Consider the following 26309-nt stretch of genomic DNA (forward strand, 5'->3'; position numbering starts at 1 on the left):
GCTTGATCAGTATTGGAGTTACCAAGCCACTCTTTGTGTTGGACATTGAGATCCCCCACCCAGAGTACATTCTGTGCCCTTGTCATTCTCAATTGTTCCTCCAAGTGATATTCAGCATGGATGAGTACCAATGCATCAATATCAGTAGGTGGTAATCAGTAGGAGGTTTTCTTGCTCATTATTGAACTGACACCATGAGACTTCGTGGAGTCCAGGTTCAATGTTGTGGACTCACAGCGTAATTCTTTCCCTACTGTACTGTCACCTCTGCAGGGTCTGTCCTGTCAGTGGGGCAGGACATACCTTGGGATGGCGGGGTCTGAGACTTTGTCAGCATGATTTCATGAATATGATAAAGTCAAGCTGATGCTTGATTAATTTATAGGACAGCTCTCCCAGTTCTGGCTTCCAGATGTTGGTAAGGAGGACTTTGCAGGATTGACAGGGCTGGATGTGTCAAATACACTGTTTTGGTGTATTTGACAATACTGGGTGGTCCATCCAGTTTCATTTTAGACTTTGATGCAATTTGATACAACTGAGTGGCATACAAGACCATCTCAGAGGGTTTTTAAGACATGTAGGCTAGATCAGATAAGACTGGCAGATTTTTTTCCCTAAAGGGCATTAGTGAACCAGAAGATTTTTACGGCAATGGTCATTATATTGAGCCTAGTTTTTTTAAATTCCATATTTGTTCATTGAATTTAAAGTCCAAGAATGTCTTCAACACTGACCCTCATGTCAGAGATTTGGGATTGCTGCGCTATGCTTACCTAGATATTTACCCCATCCTTTTCCTCTTAAGCTCAGGCATAGGACGGTGATTAACAGCAGGAGCTGTATTTAAAAGGCCTAAAGAAACACACACCCACCCCAACAATGCTCATGCACCACACCCCTCACAATGCTCATTCCCGCATACCCTCAACAATGCTCACCCCCAACTCCCCTCCAGACAATATTCACCCCTAATCTTCCTCCCAACAATGCTCAACCCCAGCTGCACCCGCACAATGCTCGCCTGTCCTCCACATGGATCTCTGTGATGCTGCCCAGATCAGGAAGATCCAGCTGGAAGAACAAAAATGTTAAGGTTGTCTTTCATTCATGGTCAGCAGTGACTGCTGTGGTATTGCTGGATCTAGGCCAAGATTCTGATATTGATGACTATAGTGAGTTCATTCAACATTTTGCAGCAGTACAGCTAAATCCTCGGAGCTACGTTCCTGGCATTGACCTCCACAGCAACCTCTTCTGGCAGAGGTATCAACAGCCTAGTAAACTAGGCCCTCAAATGCAGCATTGAAGTTTTTGGGTACCCACCCTGTACTTTTAGTTGTTTTGCAGACATTTCTTCCCATGATGTCAGCAGCCAGAGTGCACCTCTCTTGACATGGTGCTGGTAAACTTTTGTGGTGTGAGTAAAGATTGTTTCCTGGCTGCTTCCCTAAATAGATGTGTAGGAAGAAGCAGCATGCTGTCACTTGCTACACCCTTTTTTTCATTTGTTCCTGAGCTGTGAGTGTTGCTGTTAAAATCATCACTTATTGTAGAGTAAAGGGTTAACGGTTGTGTTAATTAAACAATGATAATGGCAATGTAAGCATAATATCAGGGTCAGATGACAAAGAGACTCCAAAAGCACGAGACAAAGAGCTGTCTGTGACCAGAGAACAATAAGGTCTTGGATGTAAATAGTTCCAAATAAATGATTTCAAGAAAAGCTAAATGCTAACTATCTCCAAGTCGTTGCTCAAGTGAGTGAAATCTCATTAAGCCAGAAGACAATACAAGGAAGAGACAATGTGCCAAACAATAGTGACAGCGCAAACTGTTGTAGGGTGTTGGATACTGTTTGATCAGTGTTAATGAAGCCTTTGTAGTCTTAAGTAAGTCAACTGTATGTATTTATTGACTACAAAAAATAGTTATGCATGTGCAGTAAACAATTCAAGCTGGGAGCTGTGCACACAGCTCTGTTCAAAACCAGACTGACCACTGGGTGATGAACAAAGAAAATTACAACCCAGGAACAGGCCCTTCAGCCCTCCAAGCCTACACTGACTATACTGCCTGACTTAACTAAAATCCCCTACTCTTTCGGGGACCATATCCCTCTGTTCCCATCCTATCCATGTATTTGTCCGGACGCCCCTCAAACGTCATTATCATATCTGCTTCCACTACCTCCCCCAGAGAAACAGATGTGAGTCATGTGTTCTCTTCCATCACTATGTGGATGGTCCTGTACTCAGTCCTATGTTAACCCTTTATATGTCAGACTTCGCCAAGGTGGTACTACATCTCCCCAAATCTTTATGCAATTTATTCAAAGTTATTCCAGTTTACCCCTTGTGTTCACATTGTTATTACTACCAGATCTTCTCCCTTCAAAATTTTTGAGTTCAGAGGTTCAGGTGGTCTGGAGGCCTTTTAACCCTTCCATATCTCATTCACAATATTGAAAGAGTTTTGTTTTATTTATTTGTGTCACAAGTAGGCTTACATTAACACTGCAATGAAGTTATTGTGAAAATCCCCGAGTCACCACACTTCGGCACCTGTTCGGGTACGCTAAGGGAGAATCTAGCACAGTCAGTGCATCTAAACAGCATGTCTTCTGGACTGTGGGAGGAAACTGGAACACCTAAAGGAAATCTATGCAAACACGAGGAGAACATGCAGACTCCGCACAGACAGTGACCCAAGCTGGAAATCAAACCTGGGTCCCTGACGCTGTGAGGCAGCTAATGACTGTGCCACTGTGCCAGAGTTCTAGGCTGTATAGATGCTGGTAAACTCTGTTCCTTTGGAGATTGTTCTGGCATCTGAGTATATTTTTATTCACTTTTTTCATCCTTTGGAACTGAACTGTTCTTTGTCTATTCAGCAGTTGTGGTGATAGGTAGTTGTTGATTTATCCTGTTTTTCTATGGTGGATGAATGCTGTGCTATAGTATATTTTTCCTCTTCTTTCATTGTGCACTCTGTATAATGCATATGGAAGTTCACATTTCAACAGTGGAGACTTCTTTCCTACTTGTTTCACAATTTTAGCCAAGTTTGTGATTAATTTCTTCTTTCTGGATTTTTTTTGAGTTTATGAATCTTTTCATTCAGCTTAGCAGCAACTCTGATAAGTTGAATTGCTTTTATTTCAGAGTTATCTGTGGAATTAGAAATTTTAACAACTTCACCTGGGCATTCAGTTCATTTCTTCTTTCAATCTTTCTTCATGGTCACTGATTGTTGCTTAGACTCTTTCAATTCATTTGTTAGACCTCCAATCTGTTCTGCAAAATTTGGATTTGCTCTTATACTGCAGATCTCATCCTTCATGTTGTTCAGATTGGCCTGAAGTTCATCAGTTTTGGATGTTAATTCTGTTTTCAAGAAAATGTTCTGATTCATCAGCAATTCCTTATCCAGTTCCTGGGATTTTGCACGATGCTTGCGAAAGACCTCTGAAGTTTAATTGAAGAGTCATTTATTTTGGGTTTGTTTTTACAAATTGATAATTTAAGCATTTCAAGTCTTTCAAATGTTCTACTTCCTGTGAGTGACACTTTAGTGTTCTCATTAGTTCTCATTTTTACTTATCAAACACATCTTTCGTATGGGAAAGTTAGTTCTCTACATTGATCAGTTTTTCCTTGGCTGAGTTTAATTCCTCTGTGCTATCATTCAAGCTCACATTCTGTAATTGTGTTTCTGTTAATTGGTTTTGAGACTTCTCGTGCTCTTTTACGAGAACTTTTACTCTCTCTTGCCATTCTAGGTTCCTAATTTTCATCTTTTCATATAGCCCCTTGGAAATGTAGGGCAGGATTTTCCCATTGTCTGCACTTTCCACTGCTGGGGAATCCACAGCGGGGGCAGTAGCCTTTGGTGGGATCAAAAGACCCTATCAGGAGGAACAGCCAGAAATTCCCACTGGTAATATTTTTCCAAGTTTTCTTCTGAATGTCCCACCATTTTCTCCAGCTATGCAGTCCCTTTTTTGTACCTCTGTGATGCCTCGAAATGTTGTTTATTCAAATCTTGGACCGTTGAACGGTTTGGGTCGTTGACAACTTTAGTGTTTCATGCATTTTCAAGGGCATACATTCAACTTGTCTCATGCATTTTCAAGAGTATATATTCAGCTTGCATCTTAAGTTTCAAATCTGATACCAACCTTACTTAATTTTCCTTTTTCAGAGTTTGTATATTTTGGCTTTCATTCACAGCCAGTGCTCACTTCACACTGACACCCTCAGTTGCAGTTCAGATAATGTGCCGGTATTTACAAAAATATATATTTCTGAGATTTTCAGAATGTTTTCATCCTCTTTGGCAGCCTTGTGTGATTTGCTCATTTGTGATTTGTCTTTCTCCCTTTTGGCACTTTACTGGGTGTTTTATGTGTCTCTTTTCAAACTCTGTATCCTCCACAACTTGAAGATTAAAATATTCGTCAATGTCTTCTAATATTTCACTGAAACTGTTTGAAGATTCATCAATGCACTGCATCAGGATTACTTTATCAGCAAGTTTACCGAACTAGGATAAAAATATTTTAATCTGAACTTTTTTACTAACTTTCTACTTAGACCTGATGTACTCTGGCAGATTAAAAATTCTGTTCACCAGGACACCTGATTTTCTATTAGATTTGGCCCATGGATAAATCCAAATTAATCTGGTAAATTGGACTTTTGGTCCATGGTTAAGTGTAGATTCAGCTCTAAGAAACTGCTGAAATTCAAAAGGGCACCACTGTTCCTTTGAAGACAAAGGTGTTTCCATTTCTTGCAAGTTTTGGTGAATCCCCAACACATGCTGAGCCTTAAAAATAATTTAAACAATGGCTGCTTGGATGACGAGCTGCAGCCTTTTCCACTTCAAAGTTATCTTCAGTGATGCAAAAGTATCAAATCCTGAGCAATGAGGCTGATTCTTTCGTGGAAGTTCTTCCAAATTAAATAATTACGTTGAAAATTTTCTTTTTTGGTGTAAGCACAGACATATTTAGGTGCTGACTTGGGAACCTGGTTTTTCCAACCCTGTGTTTTTAAACAGCAATTTCTGATCACTAAACCATTTAAAAGTTTCTCAGGGCTTGCTTCATTCTGCAATTAAATGTTTTGGCCCACCTCTGCTTGGTTTGCTGACTCTGCACTCTGGGAATTGAAGCTGGACGTCTAAGAGATCACATAGTGTCTTCTGGAGTCGTGAAGAATTTTAATTTTTGTCTTCAGCTTCCAGGGCTTTCTATCCAAGCATTTTCCATCCAATTTTCTTCTGTGTAGTTGCTTTTTGAGCTTTTCTTCAGGTCAGAATGCTGCTTCAAATTTTTCTTTAGTTTTTCTCTGCATTTTTTGCAAGGTTTTAGCTTTTTCAGTTTCCAAGCACATAATTTTTTAAACCATAACTATCCACCTAGGATCGTAGCCCCCTTTTCTTCCTACCCACCTGGTCTATAAACACACCACACTCCCACCAGCTCCCCACCTAAGCTGCCCAGGATGCCCTAAGCTGTCCAGGACTTGCCTTGCTTCTGGATCCATAGGCCTTCTTCCTGGGCCTTCTTGCAGTGCCCACTAATGCACTCTTGGCAGATTGACCAGCAGCTTCAGGGGCGGGCCCTACACTCCAGTGAGGGTTGGAAATCCTACTGGCAGCCTATTTCGGCCACCTACAGCACGTTATGGCTGTGGGGAGGACTGGCATGGAGCGGGTTGGCTCCACATTAACTTTGCTCCCAGAGAGCCAACTGACCCACCCTCCCCATATGCTACCTCACAATTTCAGATGAAACTGTCTGCTGTATGCTAATAGACAATTCAGATTAGCGTTACTTTCCAGAAGCAGATAATCCTGCAGAAAGATGCCCTTAATTTTACTCCATGGATTGGAATGTAAACCTGTTGATCAAATGAGTATTGTGGCCATGATTTTTCACATACTGAGTCAATACTATTTGCAGATTTTTGAACAGTGAGGCAGAAAAACTAGTGAACAATTCACACGTAATCACAATCATAAAATCCCTAACACCATTCCACACATCTGGGGCCAAAAGTAATGGCTATTGCCAAGCCAGGGAAGATACTATATGACCAATGCACCTATCTCCCCATCTCCCTGCTCTCAATAACATGAAGTCCCAGATGCCTCCTGTGAAGCAGATTGAGTCCCGCCCTGGGTCAGCAATGCCACTGCCCCCTGCCCAGGCTGCAGGTATTCCAAACAGGTTCCGACACATTGAGGCTGGATTCTAGAAAGGCCTGAAGCTAGCCTTCATTGATCTATCCTACGTCAATGACACAGTGTAGCAGACAGGCATTTTGTTTTATTCAGTTGTGGACATGACTGTCGCTGGCCAACCAACATTTATTATCTATCCCAGTTACCTTGAGAAGTTGGTGGTGGTGAGCTGCCTTCTTGAAATGATGCAGTGCACGTGCTGTGAGTTAACCCACAATGTTGTTAGGGAGGGAATTCCAGGACTTTGACCCCATGATTGTGAAGGAACAGCAATATATTTACAAGTTAGGATGGTGAGTGAAAAAAATTAGGAATGTCATGAGGCCAGAATTAGAAGAACACAGAGGACTCAGTAGCTTGCAGGGCTGGAAGGTTTACAGAAATCAGGTGGGCGGTGGTGCAAGGGCGAGGCCATGGAGGAATTTGAAATTAAGAGTGAGAATTTCAAAATGACTGGACTGGGATCATAGGAATGATGAACAAACAGGACTTTGCGTGAGTTAGAAACAGGCAGCAGATGTTTGGATCAGATCATGTTTGTGGAAGAGTGCAGCTGGGAGGTTGACCTCGAGACCGTTGAAATGGTGAAATCTAGAGGTAGCAAAGGTAGAGGAGCATTTCAGCAGCAGGTGAGATGGAGTAAGACATGGATGTGTAGCATTATGCAGGAAGCCTCGGAGAGGATTTTGAAGCAAAGCTCAAGATCATATAGGCCTTCAATAATGTGATGTGGAGATGCCAGCATTGGACTGAGGTAAAACACAAAGAAATCCCACAACACCAGTTTAAAGTCCAAACAGGTTTATTTGTGGCAAACGCCGCAAGCTTTCGGGACAGCCTGTCCCTTCGTCAGGTGGCTGGGAGAACTTGTTTGCTACAAATAAACCTGTTTGGACTTTAAACTGATGTTGTGGGATTTCTTTGTGTTCAATAATGTGAACAGTTATATTCAGCCTCAGGCATTACTAAGGGAGAGGGATAGAGTTGGTGACAGGTATTGGTATTTGTTATGGGTGGAAGCGGTGGGATGGAGTGGGGGGGGGTGCGCAACTGAAATCAATATTTAATTTAAATAAACAATATGAAAAGACTTGCTTTTATATTGTGCCTTTCATATCCTCAGGATATTCCAAATACTCTGTTGGTAATAAAGTGCAGTCACTTTTGTAAAGTAGGAAATGCAGCAGCCAATTTGAATGAAGCAGACTCCCAGAAACAGCATTGTGACTATGACCAGGTAGTGTTTCTAGTGATGTCAGTGGAATGAGAAACAGAGTTAATATTTTGGATCGATAACCTTTCAGTAGAACTTTGTGATGAATCCTACCTTGTTACACTCAAGTTCTGGACAAGAGACTTGAAGACACAAACTTCTGAGTCAAATGCAAGGGTGTACCAAATGAGCCATGACTAACACACTACGTAACAGTCTGTGACCATAAGAACCTACGACCTCTGCCAATCTGGTAACAAAACTTTAGAAACTCAATTTTTACATGTGCTTCAATATCTTACCAACTGTTTTGTTTTGATTAGTTTTTCTGAGCCAAGAGGTTCAAAAAGGGTAACTCTTAGTACCATTGCCTCATTGGTAGATAAATCCTAAGTGACAACATTAATATCTGTTAACATACAGAACTTGAGATACAGGCACATTAATGGAAACATGATTTAAACTTCATAGCCTTGATTTGACAAGGTCCTACTGATATAGGTTTGGAAAATCAGGCACCTGACATCGAATGCCAGGTGCAGTGCACTGAATTTTAGCAAGGTGAATTTGAGCAAGTTATTTCAGAGGAAAGGTGATTGTATGAGGCACATGTGCAACACACATTTACATAGCCTTAGCCTGTAAACAGAACACATTTAGGAAGGTTTTAAGAACTGTTTTGTCTCCTGATTCCATTCACATCACATTTTAACCTGATCTCATTTTCCTAACCACAATGCATAGGCCATATAATTTAAAATCTCACTGTTGCATATTATTTCTCTCAGAAGAGTTTTGTACACAATAATTATATCATCAATCTGCAAATGTAACTAGGATGTAGGAGTTGATTGTCACAATCACTTTGCATTTGAAAAAAATGTTGAAAATGATGAAGGGTTTTACATAGGTTTGTTTGCACATTGTTGAAAACTAACAGACTGGTTTAATTAATTGGCCTGGGTTTCTGTACAACAATGTCCTAATTCTGTCAGAGCGTTAACATATCTTACTTGTTCTTATCTCCTGTACCAGATTCTTGCAAATAGTCATTTCCAAACTTTAATCTTCAGCAGGAAAAAAATGAAGTGTAGGTAAAAGCGCTGTCATATTAGAAGATAAACACTGCAGTTACTTATCAAAGACTACAGTATTTGCTTCACTAATGAACAGCATAGTTTATATTGAATTCACTGTTTTGTTAGAAAAAAACTATTCTAAATCTGCAAGATCTATGTCAGAGTTGGCAGAAGCATCTAGTCCCCCACACACTCAGTTAGTAAGTGCACTACATTTTTTGAAAGAGAGACATAAGCGACTGCATTTGATCTGTACTGAGTGAATGACCTCAGTCAGACCTGTGGGAAGAACAAGTTATTGGCCTTAGGGCCCCATGAGCTAGAGAATTGAAAAATGACCTATGGTCCCACCTTTTGATCTGCTCCCTAATGATTGGTGCTGAAAAGTGGAATTTAGTTTTAGCTTTATCTCAAGACTAAGCTCAACTTTCTTGTTAAACAGCCTGGTGGCATCACTGTCCAGGATCAAAGATAAATAATGGGCAAAAGCCATTCTTGTGAAACGGCAACTCAGCATTCTCTTGCTCTCATATTTGAAGGTGCAGAGACTTGTATAATGCAGCATGCGGTCTTCCCATCCTTTTCAGCTCCCCCCCAATGTATCCATCATTTTACCAGGGTGGTGGAGACATTGGGTGGCCGCACACCCATGGATCTATTGAGCTGCTGGGTTACCCACTTGGTGTGAGCCTCAACCGGTCATGGGTAAAACAACAGTTAGGGTAAAATGAGGCCCTGAAGTGCTCATTAATTGGGATTACTGTTAGATAGAATCATAGAATCCCTAAAATACAAAAGAAGGCTATTTGGCCCATTGAGTCTGCACTGAGTCTCTGACACAGCATCTTACCTAGGCCCTCTATCCATAACCTTGTGTATTTATCCCACAAATCTGCTAACCAACACATCTCGGGACACTAAGGGCAATTTAGAAAGGCCAAGCCACCTAACCTGCATATCACAGATTCATAGAAACCCTCCAGTGCAGAAGAAGACCATTCAGCCCATCGAGTCCATGCCGACCACAATCCCATCCAGGCCCCACATATTTATCCTGCTAATTTCCTGACACTAAGGGGCAATTTGGCACGGCCAATTAACCAAACCCGCACACCTTTGGACGGAAACTGGAGCACTCAGAGGGAACCCACACAGACGCAAGGAGAATGTGCAAACTCCACAGAGTGGACAGTGACCTGAGGCCGGAATTGAAACTGGGTTCCTGGCGCTGTGAGGCAGCATTGCTAATCGCTGTGCCACCAGGCTGCCCACGATAATTGTGCATCCTTGTACTGTGGGAAGAAACTGAAGCACCTGAAGGAAACCCATGCAGACATGTTCAAAAATCCGTTTACTGAGCTTTGGATACGCTCAAAGACCCAGTCTTTCTCCATGGAAGGAATTACTCTCTGAGAGAAGAAATTCAACCTCATCTCCATCTTAAATATGAGACTTCTTAATTTTAAACTGCGCCCTATTGTTCTAGATTCCTCCAAAGAACAAAGAAAGGTATAGCAGGGGAACAGGTTCTTTGGCCCTGCAAGCTTGTGCTGATCATGATGCCCTAACTAAACCAAAAAAAACTTCTGCCTTTACTTGGTCTGTATCTCTCTATTCATTCCCTATTCATGTACCCATTAGAGAAAACATTTTTTCAGTGTCTATCCTGTCAAGCAACCTCAGAATCCTATCTGCTTCAATAAGATCAAACTGTCATTATTTTAAATTCTAATGAGTATAGGCTAAACCTCCTCCAACATTCCTTATAAGACAATCACTACATCCCAGGATTTAACTTCATGGACATATTCTGAATTGAGATCTCACTAATGCCCTGTGCAATTAGAGCAAGACTTTCCTACTTTTGTACTTGATTTTGTTTGCATTAAAGACCAACAGTCCTTTTGCCTTCTTAATTACTTGATGCATCTGCAGTCTAACTTTTACTGATTCATGTATGAGGATCTAGCTTTATTGCAGCATTTTGCAATCATTCTCTATTTAAATTATGTTCTGCTTTTCTATTCATTATGTCCAAGTGGACAACCTCATATTTTCCCATATTATACTCCACCTGCCAAATTTTTGTCCATTCATTTAACCTATCTATCTCCCTTTGCAGACTCCTCACAACTTGCTTTCTTACCTATGTCTGTGTCATCAGCGAATTTAGCTACAATACAGTCACTTCATTCAAAATCACAAATTTAGATTGTAAATAGTTGAGGATACAGCATCAATCCCTGTGGCACTCTACTGGTTACAGATTGCTAACTTGAAAATGACCCATTTACCCCATCTTTCCGTTTTCTGTTCTTTAGCCAATTCTATTCATGACAATATATCACCCCCAACATAATAGTTCTTATCTTGTGCAGCAATCTTATGAAATGCCTTTTGGAAATCCCCCTACACAAAATGTACTGCTTCTTCGTTTTTCGCCCTGATTGTTATAGCCTCAAACAGCTTTTAAAAATATGTTAAACAACATTTTCCTTTCAAAAAACCATTTCATAGACCTGTAAATTTAATAGTGTGTGAAATGGTTTATTTACCAAATACATACGTAACACACCAGTTTGAACAACTCAGTGATCAAGTTGATGCGGTGCCCTGCAGATACAAACATTCCTGCTGATTTCCCCTTGTTGCTTGAAGGGGGCTGAAGGCAGCCTGCTCATGTCCTTAACAATGTGGCTGTGAGGACAATGGTCAGTCTTGTCATTTAAGGACGTGTTAGCCCCCTTCCACTGACTGCACTGCCTGCACCTCCACAGAGGCGGTCATCATCATTGGGAGCTAGACCACAGATGCTCCATCTATCAAAAAGGCAGCAAAAGCTGAGGACATGAAGTTCCTGCAAGCTGCATGGAACATTCATTCTCCTCTTGAACATCCACAAACCTTAAATTGTTCTCCCACTGATGTGAAGGTGATTGCTGCTGGGGGAACAGGGTGTGGGGACAAATGGTGGGTGGGGAAGTGAAGTTGGAATTCCTTCCAGCCATCATAGAGTCATGTTCCAGAATGCCCTGATCAGGTTCCTTAGCTCCTCATGTACTCCATGGACATCGGCTCAAGCCCTGAACTGTCTAGTCAAAGCTAACTAGGCAAGGCAATGGTGAGAGCCCTGTACAGAGCATGGTTTTGCTCCTGCACTATAGATTCTGCTATATGTGGCTCCCCATGAAGTTTTCCACTGTCTCGTGGGAGGAGTTAATGCTCTGGAATCCCCGAGACATTGTTGAGCCCCTCTGATCCATGGACTGCTCCATTCACAGTGTATGAGCATGCAGTGCCTCTGGGAGCTTTGACAGATGGTCACACATCTGCTGTTACTGCTCCAAGTATTGAGCTGCAAACTTAACTCCTGATGCCCTTTCTCAATGCCTTGCAGAGCATCACTACAACTGTCCTCCCTCCTCCAAAGGGGTATGACCACAAATGCCTCTAGCTCAGATACCTCCTTATGCATGTTAGAACATAGAACATTACAGCGCAGAACAGGCCCTTTGGCCCACGATGTTGCGCCGACCAGTTAAAAAGCAATGACCCGCTAACCTAAACCAAACCCTTTCCATCAATAAACCTATCCACGGATCTCTTAAACGCCCCCAAACTAGGCGCATTTACAACAACTGCAGTTAGTGCTGTGTCCCTCACCCAGTTGTCATAGTAAAAATGTGAAAGAAAAAAAATATATTCATGAGCTGGATTACTTTATAAAGATTTTTTTTGCGGCTTTTCAAAATGGAAATTGCTACGATGACAAAATGTCTCCAGCTGGTCACATGCTAACTTCGAAGGCCAACCTTCACAGATTCTAATTTCCCATAATGATGCTAATGGCCGAAGTTGTAACACACTAGTTTCATAGAAACCTACAGTACAGAAAGAGGCCATTTGGCCCATCAAGTCTGTACCGACTACAATCCCACCCAGGCCCTACCCCCATCTCTACATACTTTACCCACAAATCCGTCTAACCTACACATCTCAAGACACTAAGGGGCAATTTTAGCATGACCAATCAACCTAACCCGCACATCTTTGGACTGTGGGAGGAAACCGGAGCACCCAGTGGAAACCCACACAGACACGAGGAGAATGTGCAAACTTCACACAGACAGTGACCCAAGCCGGGAATCGAACCCAGGTTCCTGGAGCTGTGAAGCAGCAGTGCTAGCCACAATGCTACTGTGCCATTTCAACAAGAGACCCTTGGTTAATGACCTGAAACCAGTTTCTCCAAGAAGAGTTCTAACTCCAATTAAACACCTCGACATTCCAACCAGGGGAGTATACCTGCTTTATCCTCATTGAGGAATGGTGGTGGGAGGTATGTCACATGACCTTCCAAGCTGCATTGTCATCATGTCTGGTGGAACTGAACTCTGGCATTTTCTGTTTGACCTTCAACATGAATGGAATTCCACACCACAGCCTGTCCTGTCTACCATCAAACAAGTGACAGCAGAAAGAATGCTGGCCTTCATCAAACCTTATCAACTGGTGGAACCTTGAACTTGTGCTTTTCAGACCAACTGTTAGTGCCTTCTCCCATCATGGAAGTCTCACTCTGTAAAGACAATTCACCCCACAATCAGCCACCTTCTCCTCTGAAGGAACATTTCAGTTGACTTCTGATTCCGGATTCTACACACATAAAATCCTAACATGTGTGCCAACCCTGTGTACTGATTCATACTTGGCATACTTTACTGTGCAAAGTGTTAAGAATGGATTGTGCACAGGCTCAAACAAGACTTCTTCACCGCACAGGACCTTCAACCGATGCTATACACTGGATACATCGATGACATTTTCTTCCTTTGGACTCATGGTGAACAATCACTGAAACAACAATATGACGATGTCAACAAGTTCCATCCCACCATGGACTGTTCCCCGGAATCAGTTGCATTCTTGGACACACGTGTCTCCATCAAGGACGGTCCCCTCAGCATCTCACTGCTCCACAAGCCCACAGATAACCTCATGATGCTCCACTTCTCCAGCTTCCACCCTAAACATGTTAAAGAAGCCATCCCCTATGGACAAGCCCTCCGTATACACAGGATCTGCTCAGATGAGGGAGATCGCAACAAGACACCTCCAGACACTGAAAGATGCCCTCATAAGAATAGGAATGGTGCACGACTCATCAATCAACATTTCTGACGTGCCACAGCGAAAAACCACATCGACCCCCTCAGAAGACAAACACGGGACACAGTGGACAGAGTACCTTTCGTCGTCCAGTACTTCTCCGAAGCAGAGAAGCTACGACATCTTCTACGGAGTCTTCAACATGTCATTGACGAAGACAAACATCTCGCCAGGGCCATCTCCACATCCCCACTTTTTGCCTTCAAACAACCGCACAACCTAAAACAGACCATTGTCCACAGCGAATACCCAGCCTTCAAGAGAACAGTGACCACAACACCACACAACCCTGCCACAGCAACCTCTGCAAGACATGCTGGATCATCGGCATGGATGCCATCATCTCACATGAGAACACCATCCACCAGGTACACAGCACATACTCTTGCAACTTGACCAACATTGTCTACCTAATACACTGCAGGAAAGGATGTTCCGAAGCATGGTACAATGGGGAGACCATGCAGATGCTACGACAATGGATGACGAATGAACACCACTCGACAATCACCAGGCAAGGCTGTTCCCTTCCTGTTGGCAAACACTTCAGCGGTCAGGAGCATTTGGCCTCATCTAAGTCACAGCTCTCTTGGCTTTTGATTGCTGCAACATTCTGACATTGAAGTAGTGAGTCAGTATGTGTGTCTTCCATGTGCCTACTGCATCTTTAGCTAGGCATCCTTACAAGATAGAGAGGTGCTGGTCATTTGTGACCAAAGTACCACTGAAGAATTCACTGATTTAGGCATGGTGACCTCACTGCAGCTGTACGAATGTAGGCATGGCATGCATTGATACAGTGCAGCAATGTTCTCAAGGACAGAGCTCCTATTTGAGCACACATGCCTAAGAGTGAAATGAGGCTAAGAATAGAACATAAGAACATAAGAAATAGGAGCAGGAGTAGGCCATCTAGCCCTTCGAGCCTGCCCCGCCATTCAATAAGATCATGGCTGATCTGTCGTGGCTCAGTTCCACTTTCCCGCCCTCTCCCCATAACCCTTAATCCCCTCTCTTATCAAGAACCCATCAACCCGCTTCTTAAAAATATTTAGCGAGGCAGCCTCCACCACTTCAACGGGCAGAGAATTCCAGAGATTCACCACCCTTTGAGTGAAGAAGTTCCTCCTCAACTCCGTTCTAAACCGCCTCCCCTTTATCTTGAGGCTGTGCCCCCTAGTCCTACTGTCTTTTTTGAGCGGGAAGAGTCTCTCCACCTCTATCCTATCCATCCCATTCATCATCTTATACGTCTCAATGAGATCTCCCCTCATTCTTCTAAACTCTAACGAGTACAAGCCTAGTTTATTCAGCCTCTCCTCATAGCTCAATCCCCTCAACTCCGGTATCAGCCTAGTAAACCTCCTCTGCACTCCCTCCAGGGCCAAAATATCCTTGCGCAGGTGCGGCGCCCAAAACTGCACACAGTACTCCAGCTGCGGCCTCACCAATGCCCTATACAGCTGCAGCAAGACCTCCCTACTTTTATATTCAATCCCCCTCGCTATGAAGGCCAGCATCCCATTCGCCTTCCTGACCACCTGCTGCACCTGCAAGCTGGGTTTTTGCGACTCATGCACAAGGACCCCGAGGTCCCTCTGCACCGTCGCCTGCTGCAGTTTTTCGCCACGTAAGTAATAGTCCTTCCTACCATTCTTCCTACCAAAGTGGACCACCTCACACTTGCCAACATTAAATTCCATTTGCCATTTCCTGGCCCATTCGCCCAGCCTATCTAGATCCTTCTGCAGACTCTCCACACCCTCTGCACAATTTGCCTTTCCCCCAATCTTGGTGTCATCAGCAAATTTCGACACCCTGCACTCGGTTCCCTCCTCCAGATCATCTATATAAATGGTAAATAGCTGAGGCCCCAGCACCGACCCCTGGGGCACCCCACTAGTCACCAACCGCCAATCCGAATAGCACCCATTGACCCCCACTCTCTGCCTCCTATTTGACAACCAATCCTCTATCCACGCTAACACCCTACCCCCAACTCCATGTCCCCTGACCTTCTGCAATAACCTCTTGTGAGGTACCTTGTCAAACGCCTTCTGAAAATCCAGAAAGACCACATCCACCGGCTCTCCTCTATCCACTGCCCTAGACACATCCTCATAGAACTCCAGTAAATTTGTCAGACACGACTTCCGTTTAATGAAACCGTGTTGCGTCCGCCCTATCAAGCAATTCCCTTCAAGATGCCTCGCAATTTCCTCCTTAATGACGGATTCTAACATTTTACCTACCACAGACGTTAAACTAACCGGCCTATAATTCCCCGCCTTTTGCCTGGCACCCTTCTTAAACAACGGCGTAACATTAGCCGTTTTCCAATCTTCCGGCACTTCCCCGGAATCCAGCGACGTCTGGAAAATAACCACCAAGGCATCCACTATAACCTCCGCCATTTCTTTCAGAACCCTCGGATGCATTCCATCCGGTCCTGGGGACTTGTCCACAATCAGCCCCTCCAGTCTGTCGAGCACCACCTCTCTAGTAACAGTAATGTCATTAAGACCCTCCATTCCTACCACCTTTCCATCTCTAACACCCGGCAAATTATTCACGTCCTCCTCCGTGAAGACAGAAACAAAAAAGTTATTCAATACCTTAGCCATATCCCCATCCCCTACCACTAGCTCCCCTTTCTCATCCTCTAAAGGACCAACGTTCACCCTAGCCAGCCTCTTCCTTTTTATATATTTATAAAAACTCTTGCTATCCTTTTTTATATTAAGTGCTAGCCCAGCCTCATAGCTTCTCCTACCCTCCTTTATCACCTTCTTTGTCAATCTTTGTTGACATTTAAACCTTTCCCAATCCTCTTCTCGCCCACTGCTCTTAGCTACTCTAAATTCCTCCGCTTTTAATTTAACACTTTCCTTCACCTCCTTCGTTATCCACGGCTTATTACCTCTCTTCCTACTGTCCTTTTTAACCATCGGAATAAATTTCTGCTGAGCACCAAGAAAGATCTCCTTAAAGATCCTCCACTGCTCCTCAGCAGACCTACCTTCCAACGTACTCCCCCAGTCCACATTTGCCAATTCTTCTCTCATCCTACCATACTCCCCTCTATTCAAACAAAGAACGCGTGTCCGGGAACCCACTTTCTCCTCCTCCATCTGCACCAGAAACTCCACCATACAATGATCACTCTCTCCAAGAGGATCCTTCACCGCAAGGTCCCTAATTCTACCCGCCTCATTACATAGCACCAGATCCAAGATAGCTCGCTCCCTCGTCGGCTCCAACACACACTGTTCAAGGAAATTATCCCGGCAGCATTCCAAGAACTCCTCCTCAAGCCCACCTCGTCCAACATGGGTCGACCAATCAATATGCAGATTGAAATCTCCCATAACTACTGCCGTCCCATTCCTGTATGCCGCACTTATTTGCGTGTTAACAGCCCGCCCCACCTCCAGATCATTATTCGGGGGCCTATAGACGACACCCACCAGCGTCTTCCTCCCTTTGCTGTTCCTAATCTCCACCCACAACGATTCCACGTTCTGCTCTTTGGCTCCGATATCATCCCTTGCTACCACCTTGATACTATCCTTAATCAGCAGAGCTACGCCACCCCCTCTTTCCTCCTGCCTATCCTTCCTAAACACTTGATAGCCCTGTACATTCATCTCCCAGTCCCTGTCACCTTGCAGCCACGTCTCTGTAATGGCCACCAGATCGTATCCATTTGTGTCGATCTGCGCCACCAGCTCATCCACTTTATTCCGAATGCTTCATGCATTCAGATAAAGCGCTTTCATCCCAGCCTTCACCTGGACCCTATTTGCCGTAACGCCACCAATTGGGACATCCTCGGCCTCTTCCCTTACCTGTACCCTATCCTTAACTTTAGACCTCGTAGCGTCACCTACCCTCGCACCCTCCCCCCCCCTAATTAGTTTAAAGCCCTGTCTACAGTCCTCTTTACTCGATTCGCCAACACTCTGGTCCCAGCACGATTCAGACCAACCCCATCCCGCCCGAACAAGTCCCACCTACCCCAATACTGGTGCCAATGCCCCATAAATTCGAACCCAATCCTCCCACACCAATCCCTGAGCCACCCATTCACTTCCTTTATCCTGTCAACCCTACGCCCGTCTGCACTCAGTTCAGGCAGTAGCCCAGAGACGACCACCTTGTCGGTTCTACTTTTTAATTCCATTCCCAGCTTCTCATACTCCCTCCCCAGATCCTCAGTCCGCACTTTGCCTACGTCGCCGGCACCCACATGTACTACAACGACCGGGTTCTCACCCTCCCACTCCAGGTTCCTCTGCAGCCCAGCTGCGACATCCTGTACCCGAGCACCAGGCAGACAACACACCCTTCTGTGCACTTTGTCATTGTGACAAAGGACAGTGTCAATACTCTTCACCCCACTATCTCCAATCACTACTATGTTCCTTTTCCCCTTCTCTTTGCCTATGTCCTGCTGCATCACTGTACCGTGTGCAGTTTGCTCACCAACCTCACCTGCCTCGTCCTCTTCCAGACTGGAAGCAAGAACCTCAAACCTGTTATGCAGATTAAGAGGCTGAGGCCTCCGCTCCTCACCCCCCTTCCTCCTCCTCCCAGCAGCCCCCTTTTGTCCCTGACCCTTAGATTTAGCCAGTCTAGGGGCACCCTCTCTCCCCCTGATGAGCCTCAGTGTCTGTAGCTCAGAGGCCAGCTCATCCACCTTGAGCTGGAGCTCCTCCAGCAACCTGCACTTACTGATAGCCAGGTGAGTATTCAGTGGTTGGCCCCCTCTGTTGAGGCTGAAGAGTTAGGAATGTTGAGGGCTGACTAGGGCCTTAGCTGGGCTGCTGTGCACAGTTGCAACACTTTGTGCTGTGACATGCTTGCTGCATGTTCAAATGAGATTCTGCAGCCACTTCAGAGAGAGTGCAGAGACAGGTTGGATCAGCAGTCCCTAGAGCTGTGCGTTCTTTGGCAACAGAGCTAGTGGTCAAGAAAACATCCAATAGTTAGATATAACATGTAAAAAGTGGCACGGTGGTTAGCACTGCTGCCTCACAGCACCTGGCTTGGGTCACTGTGTGGATTTTGCACATTCTCCCTGTGTCTGCGTGGGTTTCTTCCGGATGCTCCGATTTCCTCCCACAATCCAAAGATGTGCAGGTTAGGTGAATTGACCATGCTAAATTCTCCTTCAGTGTAGCCGAATAGGCGTTGGAATATGGCGACTAGGGGATTTTCACAGTAATTTCATTGCACTGTTTTGCGACTAATAAATAAACTTTACTTATATGAATTAGGGGTAGGCCATTTCACCCCTCAAGCCTACTCTACCTTTGATATGCTCATGGCTGATTTATTTGTAGCTTCAACTTTATTTTCATGCCAATCCTGATAACCTTTGACTCCTTTAATAGTCCAAGTGAGTGGGCAAGGGTCTGGCAGATGGAGTGCAATGTTCGTAAGTGTGAGGTCATCCATTTTGGTAGGAATAACAGGACATTATTCAAATGGTAAAAAATTGCAGTATATTGCTGTGCAGAGGGACCTAGGTGTCCTTGTGCGTGAATCACAAAAAAGCTGGTTTGCAGGTGCAGCAAGTCATTAAGAAGGCAAATGGAATTTTGTCCTTCATTGCTGGAGGGATGGAGTTTAAAAACAGTGAGGTTATGTTGTAACTGTATAAGGTGGCGGTATATTAGGGGGCGGCACTGCTGCTTCACAGCTCCAGGGACCTAGGTTCAATTCCCAGCTTGGGTCAGTGTCTGTGTGGAGTTTGCACATTCTCCTCATGTCTGCATGGGTTTCCTCTGGGTGCTCCGGTTTCCTCCCACAGCCCAGAGAGGTGCAGGTTAGTTTGATTGGCCGTACTAAATTGACCATAGATGCATAGGTTAGAGGGATTAGTGGGTAAAATGTGTACGGATATGGGGGTAGGGCCTGGATGGGATTGTGGTTGGTGTAGACTCGATGGGCCGAATGGATCTTTCTGTACTGTAGGGTATCTATGTTTCTATGACTTCTATGATTTCTACGTGCTGGTGAGGCCATACTTAGAGTACTGTGTATAGTTTTAGTCTCCTTACTTGGGAAAGGACATACTGGCACTGAAGAGGGCGCAATGGAGAGACACTAGGTCGATTCCGGAGTTGAGAGGGTTGGCTTATGAGGAGAGACTGAGTAAACTGGGGCTATACTCATTGGAATTCAGAAGAATGAGGGGAGATCTTATAGAAACATATAAGATTATGAAGGGAATAGATAAAATAGAAGCAGGGAAGTTGTTTCCACTGGGAGGTGAAACTGGAACTAGGGGACTTGGCCTCAAAAAAAAGGGAGCAGATTTAGGACTGAGTTGAGGAGGAACTTCTTCATACAAAGGGTTGTGACTCTTTTGAACTTCCTGCCCAGTGAAACTGTTGAATGTGAATGGGCAGGTAAGTGGAACTGAGTCAGCCATGATCTAATTGAATGGCGGAGCAGACTCGAGGGGCCAGATAGCCTACCCCTGCTGCTAGTTCTTATGTTCTAATGCCAATCAAGAATCCATCTAACTCAGCCTTAAAAATATTCAAAAATATCTATTGTTCCCTGAATAAGAGAATTCACAGGTTAATGAGCTTTTGGGAGAAAACATTTCTCCACATCTCTGTCTAAACTGGGAGACTCCTGATTTTTAAACTGTGTCCCCCTAGTTCTAGTCTCTTCCATAAGGAGATGTACCCACCTTGTCAAGTCCCCTCAGGATTTTATATATTTCAATAAGATCATCTCTCATTCTTCTGAACTTCATTGGATGCTGGCACAACCTGCCCAATTGTTCCTCATGAGATAGTCCTTCATCCCAGGAATGCGTTGGCTTCCTCTGGGTGCTCCAGATTGCTCACAGACTCCAAAGATTTGCGGGTTGATTGATTGGCCATGCTAAATTGCCCCTTAGTGTCAGGGAGATTAGCAGGGCAGATACCTAGGGTTATGAAATAGGGTGCGGGTGGGATTATTGTCAGTGCAGACTTGGGCCATATTACTGCTTTCTGCACTGTAAGGACTCAATGAGTCAAATGTACCTCCTCTGAACTGATTGTAATGCATTTATATAATTTCTTAGGTTAGAGTAAGGGGCCACAACTATACACAATACTCCAGATATGGGCCACAATTCTCTCCCAAAAAACCCAAGTGCTGCCACTAGCTGGAAGACAACACTAACCAGGTGGGAGTCAACCACTCTTTGGTTGCTGAAAAGTTCCCAATGAGAAACATGCTGGCAAGCCGAGCTTCATGTGTCCTTTTAAAGGGTGCCCCAATCTCAGAGTAGAGTATCAAGCCCTCTCACCTCTGCCCCTACTCATGGACATTGCAACTCCCTGCAGGTCCCAACTCTTCACCTCCAACCTCCAACCCCTGCTCCACCACCGCCACTAAATGATTGGGACACCACCCCACACCAAGCAGACATGAGGGTGACCTGACAACCACCCTCCAGCCCCCAGCGAGAGACCTAACCCCAGATAATGCCAATCAGAGACATCACTCCCCCCGAAAAGAGTGATAGTCCAATAGGGAGGAAGCAAAGGTCCTTCCTCCTTCAAACCCCATCCCCTTAACTCTACCCCCACCCTTCCCCTCTAAGATCTTGCTGGCATGTCTCATGTTGATGATTTTTTTGCAACCAAAGAGTGGTTGAATTTCAGCTGGTTAGCATTGCCAATACCAGTAGGAAATGTATCATTCTTATCATTGGCAGCAGCATTTCAATTTCTTTGGCAGAATTGCAGCCCATATTTGGTTTATTGTGTATAGCTTTGGTCTCTACCTGAATGTCACTGCCAGGATGTCATTATCAGGGGTAGAGCCAAGGCGCTGTCCAGCCTTATACCTGACCACCTGGTATGGTCATAACATCTATCCAGAGAAATAAATGGTGACTGCCAAATGGCCTCATTGAGGACTACTTGGAAGATAATATTTGAGTTGTGCCAGCTTCTTCTATGGCTTAGAACAACAGCAAGATGGAAAGGAGGATTTCCCCCTAGTCAAATTCAAACTCCTGTCAATCAGAGTGCTTCAAAAAATATTTCAGAGCACCTGGGGCTTATGAGAGAAAGCACGAAGATCTGCCTAGTGAAACTGACAACTCTAATCAATCAAAGCATTTCAGAGATGTCTGGTAACACTTGTGGCTTCTGGACTCAAACAAGGGCAATCTCCACTGAAGAATGCATGCTATTGTGATTTGAATGATTTCAGATGTTTGGGGGCATGGATTTTAAAGGAACCAGTCATTTCAAAGGTTTCTACAGAACACAGAGAGTAATAAAGGTTTTAACCAGAAAGTTGCCTGAAATCATCAATTTAAGAGTGATTTCTTAGTTTCCTAGGGCAGGAAGGAGAAGTCCAGCAACAAGATCCCCATCCTAGGGACAGCCCCAATGTTAACCCCTCCCCACCCCCAGCCCAAGTCCCCTCCAGGTACTTGCTGAATATCCACCTCTCTCAATTTACACCATTCAAATAATAGTTTGCCTTCCTATTTTTGCTACCAAAGTGAATAATCTCACATTTATCTATAGCTTACCTGCCATACTTATGTCCATTCACCCTGCCTATCCAACTGGAGCATTTCTGCATTCTCCTCACAGTCCACCCTCCCACCCAACTTTGTATCATCTGCAAATTTGGAGATAAAACATTGAATTCCCTCATCCAAATCATTAATTTATGTTGTGAACACTTGGGGCCCTGGCACAGATCCCTGAAGTACCCCACTAGTCACTGCCTAGCAATCAGAAAAACCTCCATTTATTCCAACTTCTCGCTGTCTGCTAACCAACTTTCTATTCATCTCAAGACATTATCTGCAATCCCATGCTCTTTCACTTTGCATAGTAATCTGTTACGTAAGATCTTATAGAATGCCTTCTAAAAGTCTAAACAAACCATATTCACCAGTTACCCCAATCAACTTGTTACGATCACTACTACCTAAAGGCTCCTTTACTATAAGATGGTTAATTAGTCCTGTTTCATTGTAAATTACCAGGTCTAGAATATCTAGCTCTCTGTTTCTAGAACATACTGCTGTAAAAGCTTGTCCCGAATATACTCAATGAACTCATCCTCCAGGCTACCTGTGCTTCAGTCAGTGTATTTCCAAACCCTTAAATCTCTTATCTAAGATGAAAATTCAGAATACAAAATTAGCGCAGAACAAGCTCTTAAAAATTGTATGCAATTAGTTAAAATTCCTTTGTTTTTCCCCATAGCTTTTCATTTTTTTAAAATTACATATCCATTTCCCTTTTGAATGCTATCACTGAATCCAATTCCAATACCGTTGTTCACCACGTTTGCAAGGGAGTATCTTAATTAAAATACTGCTTGCAGAAAATAAAGTGTGAACACTGCATTCTGATAGAATAAGCTGGCTAATCAAAACCATGCCACTTAGTATTGATGAAGAGGGAATCAAATTGCTCTGGGTAATACTAAATCCTCGATAAAGAGATGAGGGGATTGAGCTATACTTCGGATCCAGGGACCAGAATTTTCTTCCTAAGCGCAAAGTGGTAGTATAAAATGCCCATCAAGTCGCATTCTGTCAATATGGAGTTGTGCTCAAATATCCTCATTAGAATCTCGTTAGAATATGCGTGAACATAAAATGGGTAAAAATCAGTGGGAAAAGGAATATGTCAAACTCTCACTATAAGTATAAAAATTTGGTTTGAACTCATTGAACCATCATTCATGTATGCCAGGCACAGTATGTTTAAGAATCTGTGATCAGGGAAGTTTTTGAATTTAATGTCATAAAAAAGAGACTTTATTTCAATCCAAAAATGACTGACTAGAATAAAGGTGTCTACTTCCCACTGACTGTATGATTCTCCATGAAATAAGTTCAGCAAGTTTCAAATTGTTTTTAGTTGCTACGCAATTGTAGTGCAGAATTTATGTAGTTTTACCATGTCACATTTTCAATCTAGCTTTTCTATTCCAATGTTAAACTATTCACACATACAACATGAAGTCTGTTTGTTTAATTTCCAGTTTAGAGGTGAAAATTTTAATATAATTGAGAATATTACTTCTGTCAAAAATAACCTTTTCTCCCAATGTGTTGATTGCAATATAATTGTTCAGAATTCAGTTGAGACCAGTTGTGTTCTAGCCTTTACTCCAGAGATTGTCATTTTTTAAAATGATTGCCCTAGCAGCAATCTGTCTTTTTTTCATCTGACCTGCATCAGTGGGTTATATTCACTAGAACAAAGCCAGAAAACTGTCAAAATCACAGATGGGGAGAATTGATTAATTGCCAATGGGGTGAATAGAAAAAGAACTTGCATTTACATGGTGCATTCACATCCTCAGGGTAACCCAAAATGTTTCACAGTCAACCAATTATATTTTAAGTGCGGTCACTGTTGTCTTGCTTGTTGAGACAGTAACCAACGCCTGCCACACAAAGTTCCATAAATGACATTGATAATTGGGGTTGTTAGCTGAGAGATGAATATTGGCAAGAACATGGGGGAATTTCCTGTCTTTTTGGAAAGGTATCATGAAAGCTTCTACATGCACTGAAAAGGCTAGTTTGCTTTAATGTCTCATCCTAACCCAGCACTTCAACATTTCCTTAGTACTGCACTAGAGTGGCAACCGAGATTACATGCTGAAGTCTATAGTCAGGCTTAAACTGACAACCTTCTGGCTCAGAGGTGAACATGCTCACACAGGGCAAAACTGACACAACTCCAAGTGTTGTGCCACCAACTGGTTGTACTGGCCAGTCTCATCAGAACAGACCCGTTCTGGCCAGGATCACAATTATAATGGAGCATCTCTTCCATTTTGTGTACATGACACAATCCTATTCGTGGATGATAATGAGATATTACTGCCTGAATCTGACTCAGAACCAATACAAATGAAAACAAGACTGAACATAGCTGGATCAACTCTTGGAACAGAAAGAATGATTAACTTAGCTTTACGACATTAGATAAAATAGGAACAACCATATCAAAACCTTAAAGGATCTTACAAATAAAGATCCATGGTTTGCAATTAATCAACAAAACTAATTTTCTTTTGTTTTTCTTTAGGTGGTCAGCTTTGGTGCACAATGACTAAAATGCTATCGGAAGGTGAGGAACTGGTTGCATTTGCTGTGGAATTTGACTCAAGGCTGCAAGCTGTCAGCCAAATGGCCATCACAGAGGGCATGTATCCAGCACGCCTCCTGGACACAATACAGCTGCTCCCTCAACAAGCAGCTATGGCATCCATTTTACCTACAGCAATTGTAAACAGTAAGTTTAAAATTTATGCACTTTGTCATGAATCTGACTTTTGTTTATAAAGTAAAATAATTGTGCTTGTGTAACAAGACAGAAATTAATTTTAATCTACCTTTTAAAGATCTAGTATGGAACAAGAAGCACCTTATGTTGAAAATGAAATGAAAATGTTGGTGTGATTATAAAATGGGACTTCATTTCCTGCAGTTTTACCAATTTTTACAGAAAGGGGGATTTTCACCCAATAGTATTATTTCTTGTTAAAATACTTATTCTCATCCAGAACCAAACCAATTAATATGAATGCTATATAGTTAGCCAAACAAGTGCTGTGACTATTGCTTTAAGATATAACACTATGCTTTTTGGCAGAATAGCTGAGAAACTTCAGCCCAGTTGGCTTTAATAAAACAACATGAGGAACATTAATGCTGGTTGATTGGCCTAAACCCAGATTCTATACAAATCACTGATATATCATCTTGTATATCATCTGTTCCCTTGCACTGCAACAAGCACATTTTGTGATATTTATCATTTATCTCATGAATCATGTTCCTTTGTACTTTGCATTTGATAAATGTACATGTTTGTCTTATATGATGTCCGAAACCTGTGCAGTTCCTATGAAAAGAACACTCTCATCTTGACAAACCTTGTATTCTTTGAGGGAAAAGAGTAAAGTAGAAGGATGTTATTTTCTTCATGATATTATCATGTAAACTCATTGATGCTTTTGGATGCAATTTACACCATCTCATTTTATACAAATGAAAAAATACAATATTTCATGTGATGAAAAGTAAAAAGCAGGTTCAGAAAAGGAAGTTGACCATTACTTTTGTGTCATGGATTTTAATTATTCTATTAGTAGATGTTCTTGCAATCGCAGATGAGACCTTGAGGAAAACTTTCAACTTTGGTAAGGAATAAAGTAGGAGTGAATGGACCACCTGTTATATACCCAGTCTGATCTTCTTTCTTTTTAAAATCAATGGAAAGTGGCATAGGCGATGTATAGCAGGCCGGTGATCCACTGCTGCTCCTTCTATGCCCTTGTTGACGTTAAATTTTTTTCACCATGTCTTTTGTTATGAAGGATTTCTTTGAACAATTTCACAGAGGTGGAAAGCAAAAACTGCAGATGCTGAAAATCTGAGAGGTGAACAGAAACTACAGACTGATCAGTCAGCATCTTTGGAGGGGACAAAGTTTTGAAGTGGACCCTCTGTCAAAACAAATGGTCTGTGCTTCAAACATCTATGACATTTATTTCTCTGTTTCCTCCATGGATGCTGCCTGACCAGCATT

At 43.1% G+C, this 26309-nt stretch overlaps 1 protein-coding gene across 2 annotated transcripts in view; it reads left to right on the forward strand.

Annotated features, from left to right (window-relative positions):
- Positions 1–26309, forward strand: part of zfpm2a (zinc finger protein, FOG family member 2a) — an 808884-nt gene that overhangs the window by 773993 nt on the left and 8582 nt on the right. For both annotated transcript variants that reach the window (XM_080194830.1, XM_080194831.1), the window contains exon 6: positions 24804–25010. In XM_080194830.1, coding sequence (XP_080050956.1) covers positions 24804–25010 — 207 coding nt within the window. The remainder of the gene's footprint in view (positions 1–24803; positions 25011–26309) is intronic.

Source organism: Carcharhinus amblyrhynchos, chromosome 8, assembly GCF_965287045.1.
Source record: "Carcharhinus amblyrhynchos chromosome 8, sCarAmb.v2.hapA, whole genome shotgun sequence".
Lineage (NCBI taxonomy): Eukaryota > Metazoa > Chordata > Chondrichthyes > Carcharhiniformes > Carcharhinidae > Carcharhinus > Carcharhinus amblyrhynchos.